General features: G+C 39.9%; 1 protein-coding gene across 2 annotated transcripts in view; it reads right to left on the bottom strand.

The window, feature by feature from the left end:
* The window catches only part of PHEX (phosphate regulating endopeptidase X-linked), a 190,491-nt gene extending 182,984 nt beyond the window's left edge, over positions 1-7,507 (bottom strand). Inside the window, exons 1-2 of one of the 2 annotated variants that reach the window (XM_019666156.1) lie at positions 6,809-7,507; positions 1,563-1,631 (exon numbers count right to left, since the gene is read on the bottom strand). In XM_019666156.1, the coding sequence (XP_019521701.1) occupies positions 1,563-1,631; positions 6,809-6,926 (187 nt within the window). In that variant the 5' untranslated portion in view covers positions 6,927-7,507. The remainder of the gene's footprint in view (positions 1-1,562; positions 1,632-6,808) is intronic. The other variant, XM_019666164.1, reaches the window with a different exon arrangement.
* Between the last annotated feature and the right edge of the window lie 5,612 nt (positions 7,508-13,119).

Below are 13,119 nucleotides of genomic sequence, written 5' to 3'. Positions count from 1 at the left end.
TCTCTCTCTCTCTCTCTCTCTCTCTCTCTCTCTCTCTCTCTCTCTCCCTCTCTTAAAATCCTCCAGAGGCTTTGGAACAAATTTGGGAAAATCCCAAACTCCCTGGTACCTGGGTTCCCCACTGACCCTCATCACCTGCACTCTGCCCCCTACCCAGCAAGCTCTTCCCATCTTTCAAGTCCGCCAAGCTCTCTCCTTTATGGAACCTTTGCTCCAGATATTCCTCCCACCTGGAAAGAAGCCCTCTCCTAAATCTTCGCACAGCACGTCCGTTCTCATCATTCAGGGTCACCTCAACATCACTTCCTCAGACTTTTCAATCTAGCCATCCTGTCACTTGCTATCCCATTATTCTATTTTAATATTTTCATTTTCTGCATAACATGTACCACCAGCTGGTATCTTTTCTTGTGCGTTGGATGCCTTGTGTATTTGTTAGTTGTCTCCCTTCCCTAACCTGGTCATTCTGCTTCACTGCTATACAGGTATACCTCAGGGATATTGCAAGTCTGGTTCCAGACCACTGCAATAAAGCAAGTTGTAAAATTTTTGCTGGTGGAAGTTCTTGCCTTTGATTTGTAAAAAAAAAAAAATGCAACATCTGTGAATCGTAATAAAGCAAAGTATAATAAAATGAGGTATGCCTGTATTCCCAAACCTAAGTCGGTCCCTGGAGTGCAGTAAATATTTGGTGAATTAATTCATTAATCTCTTCTTTTAAGTCCAAGATGAAAGTGAAAGGGCCTTATACTTAACTTATTTTATGACTTTCTGGGTCCTGCAAATCTAGGCCCTAACACTGGTTTATGGCGGGAATCTAATAGTTATGGTAAAACTAAGGCAACTTTAAGTACTCATCTTCACTTTAGGTTACCCACTAATTACATGGCCTGGTACATCAGGAAAAAATTGAGTTGTAATGTGGAATAGAAGGACCCAAAGGGATTCCAGGTGACAGTGGAAGTATGGATTTACAGAGGGTCCCTGCTTAGACAGACAGGTCAGACCCACTGACCAGAAGATACAAAAAGACTGTTTAAGATAAATAGAAATCTATATCCAGTTAAGGCCATAGGAAGGCCGATGGTCTCCATCTCTGTGCCTTAAGAGAGGCCATTTAGCTTTCCGAGCGCTTTCGTGATTTCCTTATATAGGAATACCTTGTTTTATTGAGCTTCATTTTATTGCACTTCACAGATGTTGTGTTTTTTTACAAACTGAAGGCAACACTCTCCACCAGCCAAAAGATTACAACTCGCTTTATTGCAATACTGCTTTATTGCAGTGGTCTGGAACCAAAACTGCAATATATCCGAGGTATGCCTGTAATGACTTGGAATACCGCACGACTGTTCTTTGCAAGGGAAAAAAAAACAAAACAGGAAACCTATGCTCCACGACTTCACACCAAGACTTGAAAGTAAACTTAAAATTTCATCAAAATTGCATTTTGTACTTGGTTAACCTCAAGCCAACCGAATACTAAAAAAAGCACCTGTTTTCTCATCCATTCCCCAAGGTACCATAATTATAACTTGACAGAGGATGGAAAACTGACTTACCAGCTTCGATGCATTCTGGCTTCAGGCAGTACTCCTGTTTAGCTTGGAGACTTAAGAAACCTTGACTCACTGAAAAAACAGACCAAAATAAAGAAATGACTGGTTTGTAGCAGACCACCATCAGGTAACCCACAGTCAGGCACATATAAGTATGCAAGACATTCGATATCAGTTCATCCTTCTCAGTATTGAGATGGAATTTAAAAATCCAGTTGGCTCAGTATCACAAAAGCAGACTTTGATCACTAGCTAAGTAACCTTGGTGAGAGACTCTTGGTTGCTCTGAAACTCAGTTCTCTTGAACATAAGACGAATGGGCACAACTAGACCAGTGCTTGTCAGAGTGGGATCCCCTGGGCAGCAGCAGCCCTGCAGACCATCTGAATCAGAAACTCTGGGGTGGGGCCCAGACATCTGCATTGTAACAAGCCCTCCGGGGGATTCTGATGCAAGCTCAAGTTTAAGAATCACTGGGCTAGATGGTCTCTAAGTCTCTTTCATCTCCAATTATCTGTGGTTTCAGTATCATAATTTAACTCTTTATGTTTACAACTACATTCTTGTTTGAGAGATGGAAAAATTAAAACCTGTCAATTTTTCATAAGAGGAAGGAGAAAGGCAGCATGTGTGGCATTTAAAGTTCTGGATCTTCTCTAAACCGTCCATACAGACATGGCCCAAAAAGGGGGGTGGGGGTGAATATACTGTGTATAACTCAGTAATCTAGCAAGAGCCATGATTTGCCTGCCTCGTACCCCACCCACACGCCTCCCTCCAGGCCCAGCCTAGCTACCAGACAGATGCAGCTTTGTGGACGAATCTTTCAATTACTTCCACCAAAACAAAACAGAACAAAAACCCCGCAAGATGGAAGCAGCTTTTCACCAATAGCTTAATTTCTCCCATCTGGCACAACATTATCTAAATGAATTTCTGCAGAAGTACAGAAGGGTGCCCCATTTGTAAACTCCAGGTAGCACCTGGGCATTAGCAGATGTGAGTTTAGATTTCAAAAATATTTTTGGTAGCTGAGGAAGTTGTGGAGAATTCATTATTGCTGTATTCTGTGAGCAGAAATAAGGAATCGTTTGGAGATGTGGCCGTGGGGAGATGGATGGTGGGGGATGAAGGGGGGACCAAGGCCTTTCGTGGCATCCTCAGCTGACAAGCAGAATCAGAAAGCAAGGCGGTACCTATATTTCTGCTAGAGATGGAAGAGCTGTACATCACTTGCCAGTGCAGTGATTTGTATTATTTATTAACCCACGTTCTAAGAGGAGTTGGCTCTTTCTTTGTTCTTGTATCTGCTGCCATCCTTCAAACAGGCTTTTTTACCTGTGTTATATTACAGATTCAAGAAAACTGCCTATGGAACATCTCAGGCCTATTTTTAAGAAAAGAACTATCTTAGCATAAAGGTGTGTTTTGACTTCTTTAAAAAACCAAAAAAGTAAGTTAGGTAAAACTATATAGTATGTGCAGTGTAAAGATTAGTATCGAATATGTCAACATGCCTGAGTGGTGGAACTATGGGGGAAATTTTCCCTTCAGTCTACTTCCATATGTTTACCAAATGTTCTTTAATGAGCATGTGTTATTTTTATAATAGGAAAAGAAACTTCATTGTCAATAATAATATTTTAATGATTCTGGACAATATCTTCTTGATACTAGCCTCATTTTATTTTAGAAAAAAGATAACGAAATATTTCATTTAAAAACATTACTTTGAAGATACAAACTTCCAGTTATAAAACAAATGTGTCATGGGGATGTAATGTGCAGCATAGTGACTATAGTTAATAATACTGTATTGCATATTTGAAAGTTGCTAAGATAAAATCCTAAGAGTTCTCATCACAAGAAAAAAATATGTAACTGTATGGTGATGGATGTTAACTAGACGTATTGTGACCATTTTGCAATATATACACATATCAAATCATTATGTTGTATACCTGAAACTAATAGAATGTTACATGTCAATTGTATCTCAATGCAAAAATTTTAAAGACGTATTCCTTTCATGTAAAATAATTCTTGACCCAAAACCTCTAAGGAAGCAGAACTAAAATAAAATCTTTTTCTGATGATGACTCAAAGGAAGTTTTAAATTAAATTAATTAAGATGCAGGTAAACCCAACCCTTCAAGGAAGAGCATTATATCCATGGGGCAGGAATATGTTAAGATCCTGCAAATAAATAAGGATCAACCATCCCAGATAATGTGGAGGTGTAAGTGAATAAAATGGAGACAACAAAGAAAATATTGTTCATATGAAAAATGAAGATGTTACTTATTACTGGCTAGGAGCTTTTAAAAAAAGCAGTTTGGTTTCTCATTTTAGATTTCTCCATAACCAGCAGAAATGACCTCAAAGTGCAGACAGCATGAGAATGAGATAAAGTGAGGAGTCAGGAAACTATGGCCTGTGGGGCCCAGGCCAGCCCACCACCTGTTTCTGTACGGCCCACAAGCTAAGAGTGGCTCTTACATTTTTTAATGACTGGAAACGATCATAAATAGGATAATATTTCATGACACGTGAAAATGATCTGAAATTCAAATGTCAGTGTCCAGAATTCAAATTGTACCAGAACACAGCCATGCCCATTTGTGTACATACTGGTGATGGCTGTTTTTGTGCTACAACAGAGTTGAGTAGCTGCAACAGAGACAGTATGGCCCAGAAAACCGAAAATATTTACTATCTGGCTCTTCACAAAGAAAAGTTTGTCAATCATTGCATTGGAGAAATATTGTGGGGAAGAAGAGAAGAAAGGACACTTTAACGTAAACTGGTTATAGGGGAAGCATATAGCTCAGTGTGTTGAAATCTTGTTTCCAGGCGTATCTTCTGTTTGGCCCAAATAACTTTTTATAAAAATTCTCAAAAATAAAATAAACTGATTATAGGCATTTAGATATACCCAATGTCTTAAGTCAGTGCTCTAAGTTCTCTGATACCACCCAAGGCCAGTGGCAATTACTCTTACTATAGAAGGACTAAAGTTTAGAAAAAAGATTAATGACCCTACAGTAAAATACAAAGAGGTAAGCAGGAATGCTAAAAATTGCAGACATGTGGCTGAGCTTGAACAGGCAGAAGAATATACCTGGAATCACCTTGAAGAGACGAGGACCTTAAATGTCATCATAAAGAGCATTGCCTGGCAGGTTCCAGGTTTTCAGACAAGAACTTTGCTAGGTGCAGGGTGGAGGCGGGGGGGGNACGTTCGCATAGCACTTTCATATCCCATTTTAACCTCATGGTAAACCCATATACTTGATAACAAAAGTATTTTTAATCTCTGTTTTGCAAATGAGGGGGAAAGAGGGAGTCTGAAATAGTGCAGGGACATTTCACAAAAATATCATTTATTTTTAAATTTGAGAGTATGCATTTATTTTAAAGTGAATGTCTTTAATGTATACATCTAAGTGGATGTGGTCACCTGAAGCAATGCTTCTCAAACTTTAATTTGCAAATTAATCACCTGGGGATCTTGTAAAAATGAAAATTATGAATCAGGATCCCAAGTGGTGCTGATGCTGCTAGTCCACAGAACACACTTTGAATAGCCGAGGTATACAATGGCTATGCCCTAACTTGCTAACATCATTCGAGCTCCTCTTAAAGATTCGCAGTGAGAGCCAGGTTACTGCGCACACTAGAAAGTTACCTTTTTTTTTTATTTTATGCAGGCCTCCTTACCATAATAGCATTGCCTGGCTTGAGGCATGTTACTGTGCTCCGAAAGCTTTAGAGCTGATCCCAAAGAAACATGTTATCTCAAAGAACAAAGATTTGCTCCCATCAAGAATATTCCCACTAATATGCTACAGCCTCAGAATGTAATCATAACAATGGAATTTCAAAAAAGTTTCAAGCAGCAGTAACATCATTAAAAAGAGTACATATTTTTACATAAGCAATCATCATTTGGATTTTTAAATTGGGAGCGTTTGCAAATCACAAACAGTCTAACTTTGTAGTCACTTCCCACATAGTATGTAGTCCCTTGGCATGCCCATATCATTTTTCCTCCAGTTTGGAATTTAAGGATAGGACACTTGCCTAAAACCCAGGTGCCAAGAAATCTCACAACAGTTTTCAAGAGCCACAAATTTGGTTGCAGGAGTAGGAGGTTTAGCTGTACCAGAAAGCAGTAAACCCACCTAATTTCCTAAATTTTCATCCACAGAAAACATGGAAAGATGGTTTGCTCATTTTAGCAGAATTTTCAGCCACACAACCCTAACGCTTTTAAAGTTTAATTACTGGTTTTCCCCTGCCAAGATAAACATGGCCTCCTGCATCCTGTATGTGCCAAGGAATGTTTCCAGGCATGCTACATTTCAAACAGCACCTAGAATCTCCTAAGTATAGGGCTTGGTCTTACATCACTTTCAAGCTAATGAAATAGTATGGGCTGTATGAGAAAAATACAAAGGGTGATAGTCAAGGGTTCAAAATACCTACAATCTTAGAACAGCCTTCTCCCCTTTCCAAAGTCCTTCATTCTTTCTCATAGGAATATATTTTTATCATTATATATACTCTCTGAGTACCTCATTCTCACCAAGAGTCATTAAAACACAATTGTTTTAATTGTATTTCATTTAATCACAATACCTTTCAAACCTTGGGAGAAAGCCTGTGTTTTCCTTCATATTAATTTCAAAATCTAATAGAAAGGCAGAGTGAAAATTGTATCCCACCGGAGTCACTAGATTAGAAAGGAATTGAAGAATAATACCGTTAAAGGTGCATTTTTAAAGACTAATTTGTATTTTGTGAGTTAAATTTCATGATTCATTCAGGCAAACATCGACACAAATCAAACGGAAAGAAATTCCAGCATGGCTTTGATCATAATGTAAGTCTTTCCTCACAGAATAAATGAAAGTATCTGACTAGGAATTCATAAACATTCATTTTGCTAAATGTAATGCATAAAAACAATGTTTGCCCAGTGCAACCGCATCCTCCAGCCACTCGAAGCCACTTTACACACACTTCGAATTCTGGACTATGCATTGGGTACTTGGGCGTATTTATTTATTTAGCCTCCTAAAGAAAAGGCTTCTTATATTTGCATATTTAAGAGAAACTAAGGATGCACCACCTACTAACACAAGCAAACAGTCCTCCACCTGCATCCTGACAGGTTTGCCAGAATAAAGCACAAGGAGCCGTCACTGCATTCGCCCCCACTCCCTGGCCTCCAGAGCCCCACTTACCTAGAAAAAGCATGGTGCCCAGCACCAGGGTGCCACCAATGAACACCACCAGGGCGATCCGAGTGCCTCTGTTGGCCGACTTCCCAGTCTCCGTGCTGCTCCCCGTTTCTGCCTCCATCGGGAGGGATGGAGAGGCCACGCAAGAAGAGAGTCGCTTTTTGTGGTTTGGTGGCTGGTCTCAAGAGCCTGTTAGGCGTTGACATCCAAGGTTCTCTTGCTCGTCTACTAATGGACAGCTTAAAAATTCCCCGTCAGGAAATCTCCCCTCGCCACCCTTTCTCAAATAGTTCTTCACAAATAAAGTAAAAGAAACCCAAAATATTGGTTGCTTTGGCTCTCCCCCTGACCAGACAAAACAAACAGTGGTTGCTTTATCTTGGTGCTCTCCCCCCAGCAAAGTCCCTCTCAACCGATTGTTTGGCAGGCTCTTCTCTCAGGCGTTCCGAGTGTACATGTTTTACTATGTTGCTGAACAGATGTTTTAGCTATTTAAATGTATAGTCACTTGGGGAGGAAAAACAATTGTCTTTATCAAAACTGGATTCTCGTCAAACTCCCCCTAACCATGATAAGTTAGGTGGCAAGGATTCTCCAGACCCACTTCAAGATCTCAACGAATCATGTAATTCTTTTGCAATAATCATTCTGCTCGCCTGAATTGTCTTCATCAAAGATACTCTTTCAGTGTGCAAGTCCCTTTTTAAAGCCTTCTAAGAGTTCCTGGGATATCCTGGAGCATTTTATTTTAGGAACTTTGTGTATGACAGCATGTGCCAAAAATCAGAGTCATCGTCCAATGCAGTGCAAAGTAGCAATTAAGACAACCTACAGAGGCTGATGGTTTGGACGGGAACGTTTTTTTTTAAGGAGGAAGAAAAAGCACTTCCTCTCTGTAGTGCTAAGAATTGTTCAAAGCCAGGTAAGTGTTCGAATTAAGTTTATTAGCAACCACAAAAAATGTGGTAAGAGATTTTTTTCCCTGCATGTTTTGATGAAAAGTGTACCCATGTATTTTGTCCTCCAGTCCCAAGGAGGTAGCCATTGTTTATGACATTTTTGTGTTTACATAAAGCACCCATTTCAGCAGATTCCCCAGGATGAATTCAAAGGCAACTAACTGGTTTCACTGGAAAGACTGATTAATGGCTGGAGCTTTGATTTCTTTGATTATGCTAACATTTTAAGTTATGAAAATCTGCTTTCTTCATGGGAAAGAGCAACTGATATTCCAATGCTATGGAAATGATACAGATTTTATCATCCAATGATATAGATATCATTAATTCACAATCCAATTATTACCTACCTGTTTTTGTTCTATTGGACGTCATAGGACAGTGGAAGTGGGGGTGGAGGATTCAGCTACATCTAGAAGCCAGTAGAGCACTTTTCTCATTCAAAACTTGTGCCTATGGCCCTGGAGGTCACACCAGGGCTCAGCAGGCACTGATGAGTCCATTGTAACATAGTCCCAAGTTCATGGTCTTATCTGGCTAGTCCTTGTCTGGACTTAGACCCTTTAGCATGGGATTCTCCCAAGGTTTTAAATTTATTTCATAACACATCCTACCTTACTTTCTACTCATTTCATTTTGCCCCAAAGTCAGAAGAGCATTAGCCTTTGTCCAAATTATGACATCATGGTACGTTGTAGATATTATGTGCTCATTGTCTGTTGATGTACTTTGTTGTCGTTGTTGATGATGATGTTGTTGTTATTCCATAACACATCCTAGCAGGCCTTTGGCTCCTAGGATGGGATTCTCCCAAGAATTTTTTGACGTGACTTCATAATCCTTTTTAGACTGTGAGCTCCATGAGATGAAGAATCGTATCCATCAAGTTCAATGCCACAACCCCAGCATCCACAGTTCCTTGCCCATAACAGTGAAGGAAGAAATATGAGCAATGAAAATCATTCAAATTAGCCCTAGCCACTTGCTCTTAAAAAACAGCTTCAGGAACCTCAGATGCTAATGCGTGGGGTGTTTTGAGCCCCCTAATTCTTTCTAAATGTTCAAATGGTAATGATACTTCACGTTGGCATAGCACTTTCATATCCCATTTTAACCTCATGGTAAACCCATATACTTGATAACAAAAGTATTTTTAATCTCTGTTTTGCAAATGAGAACATTGAGACCCAAGGACCAGCCTCAGGTGACATAAGAAACACATGAACTATTAATAGAAAGATGGCAAGGAGGATCATTATCATACACATCCTCCAAATGTCCTCATACCTTTCCAGGTCCAGACTGACACAGAGTGGTGGCTGTGAGCTGTCCCCTGGCATAGCCATTACCCTCCTTGGACTGGTGATTTCCCCAGAGGTGAGGGCAATTGGGCTTACCTTGAAGCACACCTATCCATCACTTAATGACATAAATTCATTCCAGAACATTCAACTGCTAAGTGAAAAACTGTTAAACAAAAAACTCTCATTAACTGTCATAGGAAAATTACGATGCATTCCATTCCAAATTAAGATATGCAAATGCAGGCAGAAAAATGTATTAACTGAACAATGAAAATAAGTCTATAAAAGTAATTAACAGCTTTTAAGATATTGGAAACAGTTTGTTTGTATAATGTAATGTAATGAAGGTTGATTTTACTCACCGAAGGAATAAAGGAACACTTGAGGATGGGTAGGAATTGGTAGAGGAAAGGGTGCAGGTGAATCATTCATTTTAAGGTGCATTCTTTATTCTGTGCCATTTTCTACATTAATTTTCAACCTTTTAGGAAACACTGATTATCTTCCACTCAAAATGCACTTTATTTTTCAATTACAGTTGACATTCAATATCAGACTGCACTTTAAAATAAAGTTATAACATAGAAAAAAATCCCTTTAGGGCAAAATCAAGTTCAAAACACAGAGAAATAACAAGTGTTCACAAAAGATAAAAGCAAGAGTCTGCAAAGTCGGGCACATGGGCCACATGTGGCCCACTGCCTGTTTTTTGTAAATAAAGTTTTATTGGAACAAAGCCATACCTATTCATTTACATACTGTCTGATTGTTTTCATGCTACAAAATCAGAGTTGAGTACTTTTGCAACAGTGACATTATGGCCTGCAAAGCTTAGAATACTTTCTGGCCCTTTACAAAAAAAGTTTACTGATCCCCAGACTAAAGAGCAGTAAATGATGCTTCCTCCTAACCCCACCTACATGGTACACATAAACAAAGCACAATGTTCATCCACACTTGACCCACTTCTCAAAATCATTCTACGTGATGTTCTCTAAACACAAGCTGCTGTGTCAGGGAAATTGGTCAGTGTGTCTTTGCCTGAAACTGTGATAGTGAAACTACAGCATATTATTTAGTGTTTTGGGGTGAAAAGTCCTCATCCTGTGATTTAAAAAGGGAGGTTGTCAAAAATTTTTATAATTTCTCAAGAGCTATGACAGTTAGTTAACTGTAAAGTTACTATGTATGTGAGTCTCTTAATAGTTTGGCTTGCACCCAACCCAATCGTTTCAATTAAGAACTTCCAGGACTATCTTGAGCCTTAACTGGAATCAACCAAGGAATCAACAGAAGTTTCTTAATATTTCTCAGGTTCCTGGCCCTGTGCAAGGCCCTGTGAGGGACAACGAAGAAGCCATGCCAGAGATTCTGGACTGGTAAACTGGGCTGTCATGAGAATATGCAAAATCCTTAGCAATTTAGTAACAGAACACTCAAGGCCAGTAAGTGTCCAGAGAAATAGAAATCCCCAAGCAGATTTGTTGGGAAGACTTCCAGAAGGAGGACTTGCAAGAATAGACAGCATGAGGGGGAAAAAAGGAAGGTTTCCAGATAAGCCAAGCCCCACCCCAAGATGGGAGTTGCCTGGCCATTTATGTCTTTCCATGTAGGACTCACAGGTAAGATAATTTATTCAGAGGTAACTGAATCCCGTAGCCCGAGTGCAACTTCAATGGCAGAGATGACAACTGAAGCCCAGTCTTTATGCTAGACATGAGTACATCTGGTCATTGCTTGGATGTGCGGGGTCTTCTGTTTCAAGCAATAAAATCCCATGTGGGCCACAATTTCAGTGAGAAAGAAGGAAATGATTCAAATCCTGAAAAATGTATTCATCCATCCCCTGGAAGGAGGAGGGAGGGAGGGAAGAGAGGAGAGGGAGAGAGCTAAATGCTGAAAACTCAGAGCTGGGGGCTGTGGGGCTCTGTTAATTTGTTGGCAGGTCCTTTAAATGAGGGAAGGTTCAAGTCCAAGGCTTTCCGCTAATGAGACTCATTACTCACATTATATCTGATTTTTTTATACATCTTTCTTAGCTAAGTGTTCCTTCTCGTTTTACAGATGAGGAAACTAAAGTTTAGAGCTATTAAGTAATTTGCCCAAGGTCACATAGCAGGTATTTGTCTTAAAGCCTGAGGGATTTTAATTCCAATCTCTTTCCTCTCTGCCATGTTACTTGATAAATTTGCTTATCTACCTCAGGTAATTAGTGAAGGTAGGTAGCATGTCAAAATGACACTGAGTGGAGGAAAAGCAATAAACAATACTTCCTCTAGTTCTCTTGCTGAAAAGACTAATTATCAGGTTTCATTTCTTAACAGGAACAGCAGCCATCATTTAATATGGGGGCGGGGAGTTTTTCAGTTGGGGAACAAAAATAGCAATACACAAAATATCTCCTGATTTGTGTCTGCTGGTAACTGAACATTCGGAAGGACATATAAAGTTGAAAGGCTATCGATCCATGTATTGCATTTGTTCATTTCTGAGCCTAAAGAGGGATTTGATTCCTTGATCTGCTCACCTCCTAGGCCACATAGCTACTATTTCTTCAGTGTGCACTCAGTTAATGTGTATTAGCATCTGTCTTTACAGCAGTCCTATGATATAGGAATATTTTGCCATGTTTTACAAATAAAGACACAGAAGCTGGCGGAGGATAAGAAGTATTTCCAAAGTCAGATGATGGGTAAATGACAGAACTGGCTCCTGTTTTGAAACATATCCAGGATTTGTTTTAATCAGGTATGCAAAGAGGACAGGCACAGAGACAGCCTTTGAAAGAAGAGTTTATTACTCACAGTTTCCAAGAGGAAGGGGCATGCCATGCAGGACCATATGCAGCAGTACCAGGGTTGATCAGATGGCAGAAGGACTGAAGGGAAGATATGGGCAAAAGCCTGTATTGAGGTTTTCGAGGGAAGAAATGGGTGAGGCAGGGTAAGCAGCTGAGCAGGTTCAGAATTGGGTATTTTGAGTAATTTCAGCAGGCTCTGGTCTACAGAAGCGGTTTCTAGTTTTCCAATACCTGGTCCTGGGGTGATTTAGGGCAGGGGCATAGTGACCTAGACTGCAGAAGCTTGATAAAAGGAGATGGGTGGGAGTGTGGACTGGGGATTGCTTGGTTTGCATTTCAAAGGCATTTCAAATCATTTAATATCTCTTGGAATTAGCTAACTCTGTAAGGGGCAATCCCCCCCTGGGTCCACAAGGCCCTAAGATGTACAAAAAATTCACAAAATATAGAAAATAAAAAACATGACTAATACAGCTCCAAAACCTATCAAACCTTTCCCAAAGCCTTCCACTGCATAACACTTTGTAAAATGTAATAACTATTCATCCAACAAGTGCTTACATGCTACCTCCTTAAACTGATCAGACCTACCCTGACCCCTTGGTGAGAATACTAACCTATAGAAGTTTGTATGCCTTTGATTAATTATAGCCAATTGTTCAAGGATGGCTTAGTCACATGTTTACGAAGGCAAGAGGCATACAGAAAAGTGATTTTCAAATCTGAGTGGCCAGGCACCAGAATCTCCTGGCAGGGGGCTGTTTAAAACACAGATTGCTGGGCTCTCTCCTTCAGGGCTCTGATTCAGTAGGTCTAGAATGGTCTGAAGTTTGCATTTCTAACAAGCTCCCACACGATGCTAGTGCTGCTGGTCTAAGGACCACACTTCTAGAACCACTGGCTTAGAGAAACCATTGAATCTCTTTATGATGCAGTATGGTGAACTAAGGGACTAAAGAAACAAAACTCATAGACACAGACAATAGTTTAGTGGTTACCAGAGGTTAAGAGGGGAGGGGGATGGTAGATGAGGGTAAACGGGATCAAATATATGACGATAGAAGGAGAACTGACCCTGGGTGGTGAACACACAATGTGATATATAGACGATGTGTTACAGAATTGTACACCTGAAATCTATGTAACTTAGCTAACAATTGTCACCCCAATAAACTTTAATTAAAAAAATAAAACTAGGGCCGGCCGAGTGGCGCGATGGTTAAGAACTCGCTTGGGATGCCAGAGGGCCCC

Source organism: Hipposideros armiger, unplaced genomic scaffold, assembly GCF_001890085.2.
Source record: "Hipposideros armiger isolate ML-2016 unplaced genomic scaffold, ASM189008v1 scaffold_13, whole genome shotgun sequence".
NCBI classification, from domain to species: domain Eukaryota; kingdom Metazoa; phylum Chordata; class Mammalia; order Chiroptera; family Hipposideridae; genus Hipposideros; species Hipposideros armiger.
Note: the sequence above shows the minus strand (reverse complement) of the source record. Positions and strands in the feature narration are given on the sequence as shown.